This window comes from Brienomyrus brachyistius, chromosome 8, assembly GCF_023856365.1.
Source record: "Brienomyrus brachyistius isolate T26 chromosome 8, BBRACH_0.4, whole genome shotgun sequence".
NCBI classification, from domain to species: Eukaryota; Metazoa; Chordata; class Actinopteri; order Osteoglossiformes; family Mormyridae; genus Brienomyrus; species Brienomyrus brachyistius.
In genome coordinates, this window is record NC_064540.1 from 19,212,741 (window position 1) to 19,227,923 (window position 15,183).

At 43.5% G+C, this 15,183-nt stretch overlaps 1 protein-coding gene across 2 annotated transcripts in view; it reads right to left on the reverse strand.

Moving 5' to 3' along the window:
- The window catches only part of LOC125747266 (metabotropic glutamate receptor 4-like), a 398,550-nt gene that overhangs the window by 131,613 nt on the left and 251,754 nt on the right, over positions 1-15,183 (reverse strand). For both annotated transcript variants that reach the window (XM_049022267.1, XM_049022266.1), the window contains one exon: positions 8,873-9,089. In XM_049022267.1, the coding sequence (XP_048878224.1) occupies positions 8,873-9,089 (217 nt within the window). The remainder of the gene's footprint in view (positions 1-8,872; positions 9,090-15,183) is intronic.

Below are 15,183 nucleotides of genomic sequence, written 5' to 3' on the forward strand. Positions count from 1 at the left end.
CCGAAGGCGGAGGGAGGCTACCCTCTCGTCCACTGCGGTAAACCCCAATGTACAGGCGCCCAGCCTGGGGGCAATAAGTATGCCCACGCCCGCTCGGCGCCTCTCCCCGCGGGCAACTCCAGAGTGGAAAAGGGTCCAACCCCCCTCAAGGAGACTGGTTCCAGAGCCCAAGCCGTGCGTCGAGGTGAGTCCGACTATATCTAGCCGGAACTTCACAACCTCGCGCACCAGCTCAGGCTCTTTCCCCATCAGAGAGGTGACATTCCATGTCCCTAGAGCTAGCTTCTGCAGCCGAGGATCGGACCGCCAAGGTCCCCGCCTTTGGCCGCCGCCCAGATCACTTCGCACCCGACCCCTATGGCCCCTCCCATGGGTGGTGAGCCCATTGGAGGGGGGACCCACGTGCCTTGTTCGGGCTGTGCCCGACCAGGCCCCATGGGTGTAGGCCTGGCCGCCAGGCGCTCGCCATCGAGCCCCACCCCCAGGCCTGGCTCCAGGGGGGGTAGAGGGGACATGGTAATTCAAAAGCTGGAGTGAATCGATACTTGTCAAAAACACTTGAAGTATGAAAATGTGAATATGCATATATATATATATATATATATATATATATATATATATATATATATAATATATATGTGACCCGTGCTGGCAAAATGAGTCACAATGAGGAAATTTTCACAATGGAGTTATTATTATTTTTAGATTCTCCTTTTTAAAACCTTCAAAATGATGTATGGTTTGTTGGAATCGGACAAAAAATGACATTCATTTTACATTCATTAGAAGTTGTTTACATCAACAGAGCTTTATAAAATCGAGTTCTATTGGTTCAGAGTGATGTCATTGGAAATTCTATGCAAATTTTTAGAAAGTAGGCGAGCCTCACTTCACGGTGGTACCAAACAATCGGTGGGGGGATTCCCAGTCATGCCGCGAGTGACTGGAGATAAATTATCTTAGAAAATCCGTGTTTAAGATAAAGGACTAATTTCTGAAGACAAAGCCCATACAAAACATTCAAATTATGATGGTTCAAGGTATTTATTTGCTATTTTGATTATTGGGATTGATAGATGATGACTTAATGGACTCATTTTTGGTAAAATCTCAATTTCGACGAAAATTGTCAAAAAAATTCTTTGACATTTTTGACTCTAGCTCATAATTAGCCTGTGCGCATTCCGACTCATTTTGCCAGCGCAGGTCACACATATATGCAAGCGATGAATCTGATTAACGACAATGCAATGTCACATTTCCGTGAAATCCAAAAGGAGGCAAAAGTGGCTGTCATTGGATAGGTTCCTTGGTAAAGTCACACAAAAAGAAAAAGATTCCAGTGAGCCAACAGATAGCAGTGATTCCGTTAGTTATATTGAAAGTTGTCCTACAAAATAACCCTCCTTTTCTCCTCTCTTTCATCTCCCTCACACCATCCACGATTCTTTTCAAAAGTGCAGGTTAATTTGTTTTATGTATTTTTACTTTATATTTAGTATTAATCATTCTTATATGAATATTTTTTGGATTGTGGAATGAATCATCTGACTTTCCATTATTTCTAATGGGAAAATTCACTTTGATATACGAGTGCTTTGGATTACAAGCACGTTTCCGGAACAAATTATGCTCGCAAAGCAAGGTACCACTGTATATGTATTATATATCTGTGTATGAGCGGGTGTGTGGTTCTGCTATTACATCCATACTACCTCTGTTTTCGTTCTTGCGGTTTAATTACACATTGAGCATTAATTGAGAGCTTGCAGATCCGAAGAGTGAATTTCTGCTTTTGGTACCTTTACGGTACCTGTAACATAAAGCAGGCCATAGCTGCCCACTCGACATGCAGGGTCCTGAATTTGTTGACCGTGATGGAGGCAAATGAGGACTGATCGTGGTGCTAATGCAACTCTTTGATTGCACTGGGCAATTGGAAAGGCAATGAAAGAAGTCATTGTTTTGTGTGCGAAATTGTACAGCATAGCAGTACACAGAGAGCCACTGGCATCCTCTGATCAAACATCACCACGCTGTAACACAGCTAAATACAAATTACCCCTAGAGAAATTTAAACAGCAGATACGTAGCTTTAGGCCTCCAATGTTACGGTTCAAACCACACAGAAAAAAATAAAATCATATGGTTCACAGCAAACTTAATGTAGCTCTACAGCAGAAAATACTTGATTTGACAATGTACCTCTTAAGGCTGACGTGGGAGTGTGGTGTATGAACAGAGCTAAATAACACCTTCGTTGAGACCAGTAGAGAAGAAACAAGGACCGAAGTAGCCTGACTTCTGATGAGAGAAGGTGGAATACCTTCATCTACGAATTACAGAAACTCTTTTCGCAGCACTCTCTGCGTGGGTGGTGTAATGGCTCACTGGATCCACGTCCCACCGCTGGTTCTGTGTATGTAGAGTTTGCCTGCTCCCCTGCGTGCTTCAGATTCTGTCCTCGATCCAAAGCAATGCTGGTGGATTGGACTGCCTAAATCATGTGAAAATGTGCCCTGTGATAGACCATCATTATATTGCCAGCTTGGCCAGGGACTGCGGCCACCCTGCATTCGAGATGTCATAAGGGAGACTAGGCAGAGCCGTTTGGGAAGACAGATGCAATATTACCTGCGTGCAGCTAGCAGGTTAACAAAAAGGGTGAAGGTGGCCGAACAGCATCAGAGTTTAGACTCTGCAGCATGTGACTCTTCTTATTATTCCGGGAACTGCAGTTTCTGGAATGAAACTCGTGTGTCACGATCAAAATCTGCGCCGTTTCTTATTCCAGTGCATCCCTTGCCTGTCTGCTGATAGCCTGATTGCTCAGTGAGGGTTTAGATTTCATCAGGTGCCGGACTAATACACTGTGCTATTCACAGAACGGGGTGCCATTGATTTTCAGTGCTGATCAGGGCTCAGCTCGCCCTCATCGAATTTCGGCAGTCAGAAGGTAAAACGTAAACTTGATTCTGAACCTGCAGCTAGCTAGCAGAAAGCACTTGAGTCAGTGTGGGGGACGAGACACATACACTACAGGGGTGTACCATTTATACAAAAAGGGGGGGGGACTCGAAATAGCCAGGACCTACGTATTCTTCCTGCCCTGTTACGTGTATTAATTGGCATACTCAGTCCTCAGCAGGATTCCGCACAGCCTGCATTCCCATCTCACACACCCTGCCGACAAAAAGCTTTCCGGCGCCTCACACCTTTTGTTTTCATTTCCGTTACTGCCGACACTCTTTGTCACCACTCACCGTGCCCCGCTCGTCTCGCTGCCACCAAACTCCGCTTCCCCTGAAAATGGTGCCATTTTCCCCAAATGAAGATCCTGCTTTTTCTTCGTTGACCCGGAAAGGGGCCATTTATTTGGCCCTGAACACAAATACAAATGTTCACCTGCAGCTTGAGGAAAAGCAACAGCGAAAACACCCAGATCTCTGACTTTAACTTTTCACGACAGATGTGAAAGACTTTGTTATGGCCTGGCCCTAGATCAGGTCATGACAATGGTACATAAAAATCAGGCACAGTTGCAAGAATTAGTGTAAGGGCGTACTCACACCTGGCCCGATTGCACATTACCATGCCCGAGCACGACTGCCCCCCTTCCCACTCCACCGGTGGTCTGTGCTCTCACTGAGTATGGTGTGCTTGTTTTACTTACAAGGAATTCCTGGCTCTGGCAATAAAGGGGTCTAAGCTGAATTCACCAGAAGATGCTAATAGACTTTAAGTACCACTGCCAGAGGCACATTAACATGGCCAGAAGCCCCTGGGCTGTGTATGTTTTCAAATCACCCCAAGGCCATGGCAGAGTGCACTTAGCTGAGGTTAGCAGAGGCCCCTGGGCTTCTGCCCAGGTCACCCTCTGCATTAAAGCACGTCTGCCCATTGTACGATGACACAAAAATACAATGGCTGACACAAGGAACAAACTAGTATTTCTTTAGTTTATATTTGTTGTGGCTCATTGTATTAGTTTTGCTAGATGGGGGGCATCTAGAAGATTTACTGGAATGGAATAACCTCACTCAAATATCACATTAACACTCTTTTGTACTACATATAAGGCAATGTCTAGACAGCCATTAATGACGTTCCGTTGGTTAAATCAGTGGTTATGGTTCCTTCATTAGAGCTGAGGAAAAATACTGAATTGCAAAGTAATACGGAAGGTAAAGTTAGGGGATATTGTCGGCACTCGCCAGTATATTTAAATGTGAACAGGTTAGCAGAATTTGATAAATATGAAGCAAGGTCAGTTTGTTTTATTTTCAGCGCAGTTGCGTCTTTTTGCTGCTAAAAAATGACTTCCACCGATCTGTCGATACGAGATGTGAGGCTGCTCCAAGCCGACGCGAGCCGCTGCCGCGGCCTAATGGCTGAAGAGAAATAAAATCAATCTTTCTTTACAGAGCCTTGTCCACGGCGGCCTCGACTTAGAAAACCTTCACGGGGATTTAGGAACTGGGAGCTAAATGGTCAAGTACAGAAGGAGTTTTATTGTTTCCTAAACTGTTCAGACAGTTTGGAATTAGCCCCACTGTGCTCTTCTTGCTAGAGTGGTTAGTTTAAGAGGACTAATCCACAGAAGCCATCCATCCATCTAGTTCAGCACAGTGAGCCTGTAGCGAGGGAGCTAGGGCACACTGCAGACTATGGGCATCACAAGGACATCGAACTGCAGCAAACCCACAAAGCCAGAGAGAAACCATAGCTTTTACACAACAGACCCCACACACAGAGTCAGAGGGAAGGCACCTCCCCTTGGACAGGTGAGGGAGCTACACTACTCACTGTACCCCTCCCCAGCAACATCGGCAAAAACAGCTACAGACTGTATTTGTTTTGCACGGGCGACTCACTGAGGAGAGTTGTGTTGACTGGTATATTTGTTTCTGGGCTTTAACTAAATTTCCCCCATTTTACACATGCTATGGCAATACCCATCTGTAACCCCCAACTGCTGTGTGATTAGCCTCACAAATTCCTGGACTGCTTTGCTGATCACAGGAGGCTGGTTAAATTTTTTCCCACTTATTTATTTCTCCCTCGCATGGTGACTCTCCCAGACCAGTAGTGTCTTACTCACTCCATACAGTCAATATGTAAATAAAATCCATATATAAACAGACACGCCAACAGGGTACAGTGTGTCTTTCACATTATATGACTTTGAAAAACTCTCTGCAATTTGTTGGCATCACGTTATAAAAATGCATGAAAAACTCAAGTCTTCTGGATGGATGGAAGACAAACCATGCGACTTGAGAGCTTTGGAGGACACGAGGGCACAATGTATGGGCACGCTGGCGATACGAAGCTTACATTTTGCTCTCTAACTAAAAACCAACAAAGTGGAAACCCAGACGCTCTCAGTCTCACTTACGATTACCAGCTGATTACCTCCCCAGAAATCTGTGCCCTCCTCACACTTTACACTGCGATTATGCTAATTAAGTTCCAGAATGCTGCTCAAGTGTGACCTCGGCACTGACCTTCTCAAATGGGAAGCCATCCACCAAAGCATGAGAAAGGGACAACTACCTCTAAAAAGCCAATCAGCAGGAGAGTGGCATCATGCAGACTGCATCTACTAAGCCCCAGGAAAAGAGAGACAAGCCCTTAGATCAAAGGTGTGAATCTAAGCACAGGAGATGTCCCATCTCTCCAATCACATCACACTTGGCATAATGGAATTATGGGACAATGGTTCAAAGGAATAGGAATGCAAGTTCTCGATAGTGCTGCTATTCTTAGCTTCTGGTTTCCAGTTGGTCAAAAGCAATTCAGGTTACAAAGGAAAGACCTTAATGCTGAGAGCTCTTTTGATGCTGCTATCCAGAACCTTCTTTTCGTTCGATGTTCCATGAGTACCTAAAAGCACGCCTTTCTCTTAGATTACAAGCACTTAGAGTCCCAATAAGTCAAGTGGGGTAATAACGATGACATGTTCTAACTAATCATGAGAAAACATGAGAAAGCATGTCTGTGATGGTGCGTGTAGCGGGGATAATCTAAAGCAGCAGCAGAACAACGTCTCAAAACTTCAGATATTGACTCCAACATCATCTCAGCCGAAATGCTATTATATGCATATCATTCTTATTCCGTTGTTCTTTGTACGAAAACGCTGCTTTGTACAAATCGCTTATGGACACGTGACTCTCATAGAATAAAAGGAGGTGATCCGAATTAACATCCGTCTCTGTGAAGACTCAATGTTGACACAGACAGGATGTTTAACAGGCTCAGTCGGCCTCGATTGGCTTTAATTAAATTATTTAATGAATTATGGTTAGATGCCAGGGATTGTAAAATCCATTAGACTCTTACAACTTGTATGCTGTCTTTGTAGCAAATGTATTGCATCAATTTAATTGTGACCAGGTATGGTGGTTATGTGTACTGAATGGATGAGTTTGTTAGATTAACTGCAGGTTAAATGCTGCTTTGAGCTCCTTTTGTAGTTTATATATGTGCAACCTTTTCTCTGTTTAACTTTAATTTTCTTTATATGACTTGAATACTATAGTGTTATAGTTTTACTTTATGAGGCTTTTCCTTTGGGATCCTAAATTTTCTTCAGGATTAATTTAATCAATCAATCAATCTATCTATCAATCTATCTATCTCTCTATCTATCTATGGAACAACTGTATTAAAAACAAGATTTATACTTCAAATATATAGAGCAAGATGCCATGTACCTTGGCTCGTGCATGGTCTTTCCACATTTCACGGAAAATGTTTGTGTAATATTGTTTATAATGTGCATCTACAAACATTTCAGAAAGTGTATTCTGCATTGCTAAATGATTTAATTGAATTTACGCCTTCATCAACCACTCTATTAATCTATGACTTGTGATATATTCACGATTGTATATCTTTCTGGAACAGGTACATGTTTAAGGGATAATATACGATTCTAGTGCTTATGGACATAAACATCAAACACAAATCTCACAAACACTGCTGAGATACTGTCATGCTCTCCATGATGGCTCTTCCATCATACCCCTGATTCCCCCGCCCCCCACCCTGTTTAATATCGGCCCTTCTGCTTTGCGGTGAGGATACCTACCTCTGCATAGGCTAATCCAGCCATATCACTCATATTCCAGAACAACATCTTCTGCTTTTGTTTCAATAGTGTGAGCACCTCTCTCTGCCGACCATCGTAACTCAGTCTGTCATCAGGGTCTTTCCCAGCAGTATTCACTTACAGGGCACAATGACGTCATGGTGACTACTGATACCATCTTCATGTCACATTACGCCCTACTGAGACAAAACGAATTATCCGCTATTTGTGTGAGATAATTCTTTTACATGCCTTCAAGCCAATGTCCATTAACGATTTGTCAAGGACAGGTTTCAGGTTGGCATAAAACATGCTTATTTCATTCATGAAACTACACTCCCATCCTTCTACATACCCCATATTCTGGTGAGGGTCATCGGGGGGAGATGAAACCCACATGCCACACTGAGTCCATACACACCCCACATGCACAGGGAAGACAGGGCTGACAGGCAAAGCCACTGCCCACCGACCAACCGCGCCCCCAAAAGCTATGCATTTACACAGAATAACTTACTGCTCATTCGACACTCTACTTATCAAGTAACACTGTCCCTTCAGCCTTCTACAAGATGCCATGTATTAATCACCCACATAAATCATTACAAAAACAGCACCCTAACGCCAAACACAGATTCTTGAAAAAAATTAAAAATATCTAACATCATAGCACACCCTGCCCTATCATACGGATTGATCAATATTCACACCTGCAACAGAAATCACAGGTTTTCCATTAATAGAGAAAATAATTTGCTACTCAGTGAACTGCTATGTAAGATACAAATGCGCAGACAGCCAGCATGACCAAACCTGTTCCGCATGTTCAAAACAGCCAACATGACCAAACCTGTCTCACATGTGCAGACAGCCAACATGACCAAACCTGTCCCGCATGCGCAGACAGCCAGCATGACCAAACCTGTCCCGCATGTGCAGACAGTCAACATGACCAAACCTGTCCCGCATGCGCAGACAGCCAGCATGACCAAACCTGTCCCGCATGCGCAGACAGCCAGCATGACCAAACCTGTCCCGCATGCGCAGACAGCCAACATGACCAAACCTGTCCCACATGCGCAGACAGCCAGCATGACCAAACCTGTCCCGCATGCGCAGACAGCCAACATGACCAAACCTGTCCCGCATGTGCAAACAGCTAACATGACCAAACCTATCCTGCAAATTGTTTACTCACTCATCAAACACTCTACCAGTTCACTCGTTACATACTCATCAAACGCAACTCCATACAATTCATTATGTGCTCATCAGACATTTCTTTATCAAACTTAATACTTAATACAAATGGAATATAAAACATTATAACAATACTTATTTATTCAACCTATATACTAACAAATCACTCATTGAATACTCATCAAACATACTCCCATGCTGAGTTGGGTAATTCAGGTCTAGAGAGTAAAAGTCCAGAAAAGGATTTTCTTTCAACCGACTAATTGAGTACTCTGACTGTGACTCTTATGCTCACCTGATTGGTTGAAACAAAATCTTGGTCTGCACTTTTAGTCTCTGGACCTGAATTACCCAACTATGTTCCCATGTTACTCATTAAATGCTCACTAAACACGCTCTCATGTTACTCATTTGTTATTCATATGTACTCCAGAGACAGTCTCCCCCACAATTGATTTCCCTAACAAATAATGGTGCCTTAAGTTGTACGGCTGTAGGGATGCTTGGTTGATCGTTTCACTATGATATATAGGGTCATATGTTAAGCAAAAATGGCAGCATAAGCAAGAGGCTCACCATCGTCACGGGCCTTCTGGACGAAGGCTTCCACGCCGCTCTCGCCGTAGTTGCCCTCGGAGGCCACCGTGGACACGTAGGTCCAGCGCATGGCCCTGACGATGTCCACCATGGCCTGCGCCTGGTAGGTGTCAGGTGGCACCACCCGCGAGAAGAAGTCGTAGCGGGTGTTGTCGCTCAGCTCCGGGGCCGTGGAGGCGTAGCTCACCTGCGGGATCTGCGGGGACAAGACACGGAATGCGCTGAGTCGCTGGGACGCGTCTGCAGAGGCACCCCCCCCCACCCCCGGCGTGTGCTGTATGTGGGCCAAGTGCCACCCCCCAAAACATTTACGGATGTCTTTATGTAGATTTATAAAGACAGGTTCACCATTTAATCAGTGCCGGTAACTCGGTGTTTATCACTGAAGCCTCACACCTTGGGGTTGGCTGTTCACATTCAGCCTCCGCATGTCCTTCCCATGTTTTATAGGTTTCCTCCCTATAATCTAGTTTCTTGCCAAGACCAAGGACAGGCAGTTAAGCAAACTGGCAGTAAATTGCCTATATTGTGGACCTGCATCCTATTCTGTTTCCTAAGACATACCCCAGCCTCACGGTCTCCATCCTTCCATCCATCCATCAATTTTTTTGTACCCACTTTTCCTATACAGTAAAATGTTTTAAATAGGCAGTGTATTATTAGTAGTAGTAGTAGCAGTGGTCGTAGTAGTAATTTATCTATTTATTTAGTTATTTATTTATTTATACAATATTGATTTGCACTTCAGGTATAATTTTTACTGCTTTAAAAACCTCAAAACATACATGTAAAGGTATATCAGCATGGAGTACACACACAAACTGATGGAAATGTTGATGGATTTTTCAAAATATGCTTCCAAATTAAAGTACAGTACTTTATTCAGAATACTCCTGGTATGTGTTAAATAGTAATACTTTCTATATATTCCATATCTATATTCACAAAGAATATAGAAATCGTGTATAGGAATCGCAAGGACACACATCTCACCTGCTTGCTGTGTGTCGCTGTGCCTATTGTGCAAACACAATGGAGCCTAACCTGTTGACTGCATCACAGGAAAGCCGTCCATTGATCCAGGGTATAAAAAATGAAAGAGCGAAATGACGGAAGATATTACGTTTTCATCAATCATCACTTCGTCGCTGTGCTAGCACCTGCTGCAGTCAGTAATACAACATCAAGCTTTTGTGAAAATCACCTTTTCAATTTACTTGGAACCCTCTTCTGTCTCATCTTCATGTGACAGTATATACTTCATTTAACGCTTTGTTTTGGACCTTGTCGCGTCCTTTACAGGAAGTTCGCTGCTCACCGAGAGGCCGGGCATCTCGGCAAACAGGAACACGTGACGGGATTCCTCACGGGGGGCAGGGCGGAGCCATTGGGAGCTGGTTCAGGAAAACAAGCACAAACACCGTGCGGGCAATCTCCCCACTGATTAAACGGTCGAATGGGGTTCTGGCCTGGGGTAACCGGCAAATGAAAAATAGGACACACCGATACATATTTACCGAGCGAGTGAGTGGTGGAAAACAACAAATCGATACATGCGATTACAGTCATGTGACTATCCCACTGGGGCTGGACATCAGAACTGAACCTGCCGTGTTGCCGGGTCCTTCAATGGATTTAGTGAGACAGCAGAGATGCAGAGAGATTGCGGTCAGGGGCAGATTCCTTCAGCTGCCTTCCTGCCTGATGCTGTTTTTAATTTTTTTGAACAATGCTCCATTCTACTTCATCTGTTAATCAAATTTTGTCAGTAACATCCCAGACAACATATAATGGCGCATGTCTGTATGAGCAGAATGTAGATCAGTATACATGGGAGAGACATTACACAGCCTGGACTCCGAGAGGTCTGGAAACAGCATCACAACAAGAGTAGAGGCCCGTAACTGGCCAGCTGGGAGTTCAGAACAGCTACTCAGAGATGCCATACTGTGTATAATGAGGCAGGTTTTTAAAATGTATTTTCATTCACTCATCCATTCATTTTCCATACTCACATTTTGCCTGAATAAGACAAGCATTTTCTCTTTAAAAAAAAAAAAAATACTTACAGGTGTCAGAGGGGACACTGTCTATGTAAAACACACCCAATTAAACAGTTACACTGTACAGGTGCCCCTTGGCAATCACAAATTTGACATTCACGGTATTGGTTAGTTGGTCGTGATCAATTAAAAGGAAAAATTACAGCCATATAGCCCACCAAAAAAAAGGAAAAAGCAGGACAGAAGAATAGGTCCTCTGTAATATTCAAAGTCTGGGCTTGGTTATGCCACGAATCTTTGCCTCAGCAACCAGCCTCTCTCACAGCTTAGCTGTCTTTCTGACCACGGAATCCCATATTTTTTAACTTTTAAACTTTTTTCTCAATGCTGTTAATTTGGCAATTACATTTCCGAAACGTAGTGCCCCTAATGTGATCAGTGGTCACTTTCTACATACAGGGACGTAATTGAGATTGTTTATATGTTATATTTAAAAGGTCTAGATAATAGATGAAACAGCAATTTAACATGCAAAGTGTAGAGTACAGTACTGTCTGTCTAGAAATCAGAAATAGATTTTTTTGTGCTCGTTCAGGCTAGCAGACTATTATGGGTTGCGGATAGGGGTGTCTAAATAGTATTCACAAATGTTGACATTGGTAGGGATTTCCCCCCCGTTAACCCTTGCGAATGTGAAAGGGTGAGTCTATATTCATTCATCCTACGAGCTACTTATCCATTATAGGCTCATGACTCACAATGGGCCTGGAGCCTACCCCGGGAAGCACTGGGCACCAGGCAGAGGGCAGCCTTACAGTCCACACACTCACACAAAAGGATTCACCTACATGACTTAAAACCATGGATGGGAGAAACCCATCCATCCATTCAGTTTCCAAACCACTTATCCTACTGGGTCGCGGGGGGTTCGGAGCCTATCCTGGAGGCAATGGGCACGAGGCAGGAAACCCATCCAAACACAAGAAAAATATTCAAACTCTCTCATCTGACATGAGCAGCCGCTGTGGTTTGTTAATGCGACCTGGCGAAACACTATCTGATGCGTCTGTCTTCAGCCTGAGTGGCGGCAAATCGCGTTTAATACTGTAAATACAAACATCCCAAGTATGGCGCCCGAGGACTGAAGTCTGAACCCACGGCAATTTCACCAAACACTGTCCGCATGCATTCTGCGTGCTTTGGCTTGAGAGCTGCGATAATTTTAGCATTCAGGGGACAAACACCCAGAGCTACACTGGCATCCTCATTCTAGAACTTAGGTTCTAGGTATAGATGTGAAAAAGCTGTATTTGTACGAAGGAAGTATAGAGAAATGATGTATTGGTGGTGTGCATGGGGGACTGGATATCAATGACGGCAATTACGTCGTTTAGCAATATAAATTGAGCATTCTTTTCTTCTGAAGTCTCATTATGTGAACTGTATGTTTCACTATCCAACCTGCTAAAACAATCCATTGCTAGCAAGCGTTGCACTTGCATGGGAACCAGACATTATCGGTGAGGAAAACTCAAAAAACTCAGTAACCCAGTGCTAGCAGCCTACTTCCCGAGAGTAGGCCGTGCGCTGCTCCTCTGTTGCAGATGAATTCTAAATTCATTAAAGTGTTAATTACGCTTCATTTGGCTTCTGCAATAACTTATTTGCATTTGCGCTACTGCTCTCCAAAAAAGAAGCACATTTGTGTAGTGCATTAAAAACTTTTGATTTATTTCTGCTACATTATTAATAACTATAAACACTAAAACAGTCCAAGAGCAATTAACAAATTCACATTTTATATTCAGGAGAGTAGAATGCACTCCGTAGCCACATGCCTCCAGTAACAGGGTCAATGGCTACTGCCAGCCTGCTCATGCGGTTTGCATTCTGGACGAGTGTTTACTTGAGTTCCATACTACAAGTGGGCCCTGTAAGAGGTATGAGCACAAGCCTGCCCCGGGCAAACAGATTTGGAAGATGGACGTCTAAACACAACACAAGCACGGGAAAAAGCAATCGCTCTTCAGCTGTTCACTGTACGAGAAACACGACCTCTAAGAGCATCTCTCACAAGCCACACAAAGCGTTTTCTCCCCACCAAATATGTCAAAATTCAGTTTACGGCACAATTTGGCCGACATCATCCAGAGTTTGGATGAAATGGAAGGCAGCAACAGCACCAAGCCTACAGCAATGGAGCTGGTAAAACCTCCTCTTATACTACTCTAATAAAAGAGAGTTGTTTGAAAGTCCAGAAGGGCGTTGAGGAGCAAAGGATGCACCAGACAAGGAGACATAAACATGCTGCAGGACACCCCCAATAAAACAGGAGTGGGCAACCCTGATCCTGAAGTGCCGGTATCCTGTAGGTTTTCTCTCCTACCTGATCGCAATCAGATAGTGACTCATCAGGTAGGATGAAAAATACCTGTTGGATAGCGAAACTCCAGGATCAAGGTTGCCTAACCCTGCTCTGAAAGATTCACAGCCACTGAGGTACAACATAGCAAGAACAGTCAGCTTAAAGGGACATGTAGAGAAGCGAATCAGAATGTTCCTAAAAAACAGGGCAAAGATAGGGGCCGATTGCAGTCAGTTTCATATTCTGTGTGGCACGTGTGCATTAGTTAATGTGATGCAGTTGCTTTTGTTGCTACTTTTTTTCACCCAGATTTAACCGGAATCACAAACACAAAGATGAGCGCTTAGCAGTGGAGTTTCGCAGTGCTGCAATGGGGCCTGTTCAGCTTCTCCAGGGCAGACCCTCATGGGGCGGTTAGGGTAAGAGCCCTCAGAGAGAAAAACACGGACAGGAGGCCGTTACGTCTGCCAGGTTACTGTGCAGAGGACAGCGAAGTCTATACACAACGTCAGCGGACAAGATGCAAAGCATGGGAGGGGATGGGACCCAGACAAAAAAAGAAATCTGAAAAATCCTTGCCAATAAACTATAAACAAAAATAATAATAACAATAATAATAATAACCGCAAAACTAAAGAAAGTGTTTCTCCTCCAACACCCGGCTAGCCCTCAAAATAACCCCAACAAGACAGTCAAGCCCACTAAAGCCAGATGCGTCTCACTGACCGCTAACAACAAGCTAAAGGCTGGCAATTACTTGCCATTATGACACAGGGGCTTGCAGAAGCCCCGCCCTGTCCTGTTACTGGCCTCCCATTGGCTCACACTTGGTACGCTCCAACACACAGGTTGTTTTCTTATTTTGTTTCGTATTTTTCTTCTCTTCTATTTCCGTTTTAGTTTAATTTCAATTTACTTTCATTTGGCTTGGAAACTCTTGCCTGCAGTTTTAGGAATAGTTTTTGCTTATATTTTAGTTTTCGTATTATATCATTTTAACCGTTAACTAGCTTGAACACTGTAAAAGAAAGAAGCACCTTCCTAAAATTAAAATTTGTATTTAAAATCATTTCATATTAGTGGAACTGCTCCTATTCGGCTCTACACTACAAACTGTGTGCCATGTAACTGTCCAAAAGAAAATAGTTCGAAACCTGTAATCTGTAAAGCAGTACTAAAGCCACGATAATCTGTGAATGAGTACTGAAGCATCTGTAAACTACATAACCTGTTAGCCAGTCCCTATGTATCTATGCCGTCAGAGCAACACTGCTGTGTGCAGTGGTATGATGAAGCCAATATGCACACGTCACTGCAGACGTGTTCACCCCCCCCCCCCCCCCCCACCCGCCATTTTATTGGTCCACTTATGCCAATGTACACAAAAGGGAGCCTTTAATCTCTAACACCAGTTGATATGAAGCATTGCACCACCACACTAATGCCACCTCCAGCTAATAATTTACAGACATCATCACTATATATATATATATATATATATATATATATATATATATATATATATATATATATACGCACACACACACACACTAAGATGGGGTCAATCTTTTGTGACTCGAAATGGAAATTACATGGGGACTGGCAGCACATTAATAGCAGTATAAGCGCTGACATGAACCTATCTCTCTGCAGATCACTCCCTCCCTCCAAACAGATCAGTTACAAAGAGGTTTGAACTAAGGTACTCAATGATTACAAAAAAATAAATAAATAACTTGGTCTTGGACCTGTTATTCTGCTACCGCCTCAGAAATGATTTCCCCTGAGAATTTACGACATCTGACCAACAGTAAACACAATTCCGCCTTCAAATTCCAGCCCAAAAGCATTTTCAAAACTCAGTCCTGAGTAAAAATGTAGTAATCAGTCACTGAAGGAACAAGGAACATATATATATAAAT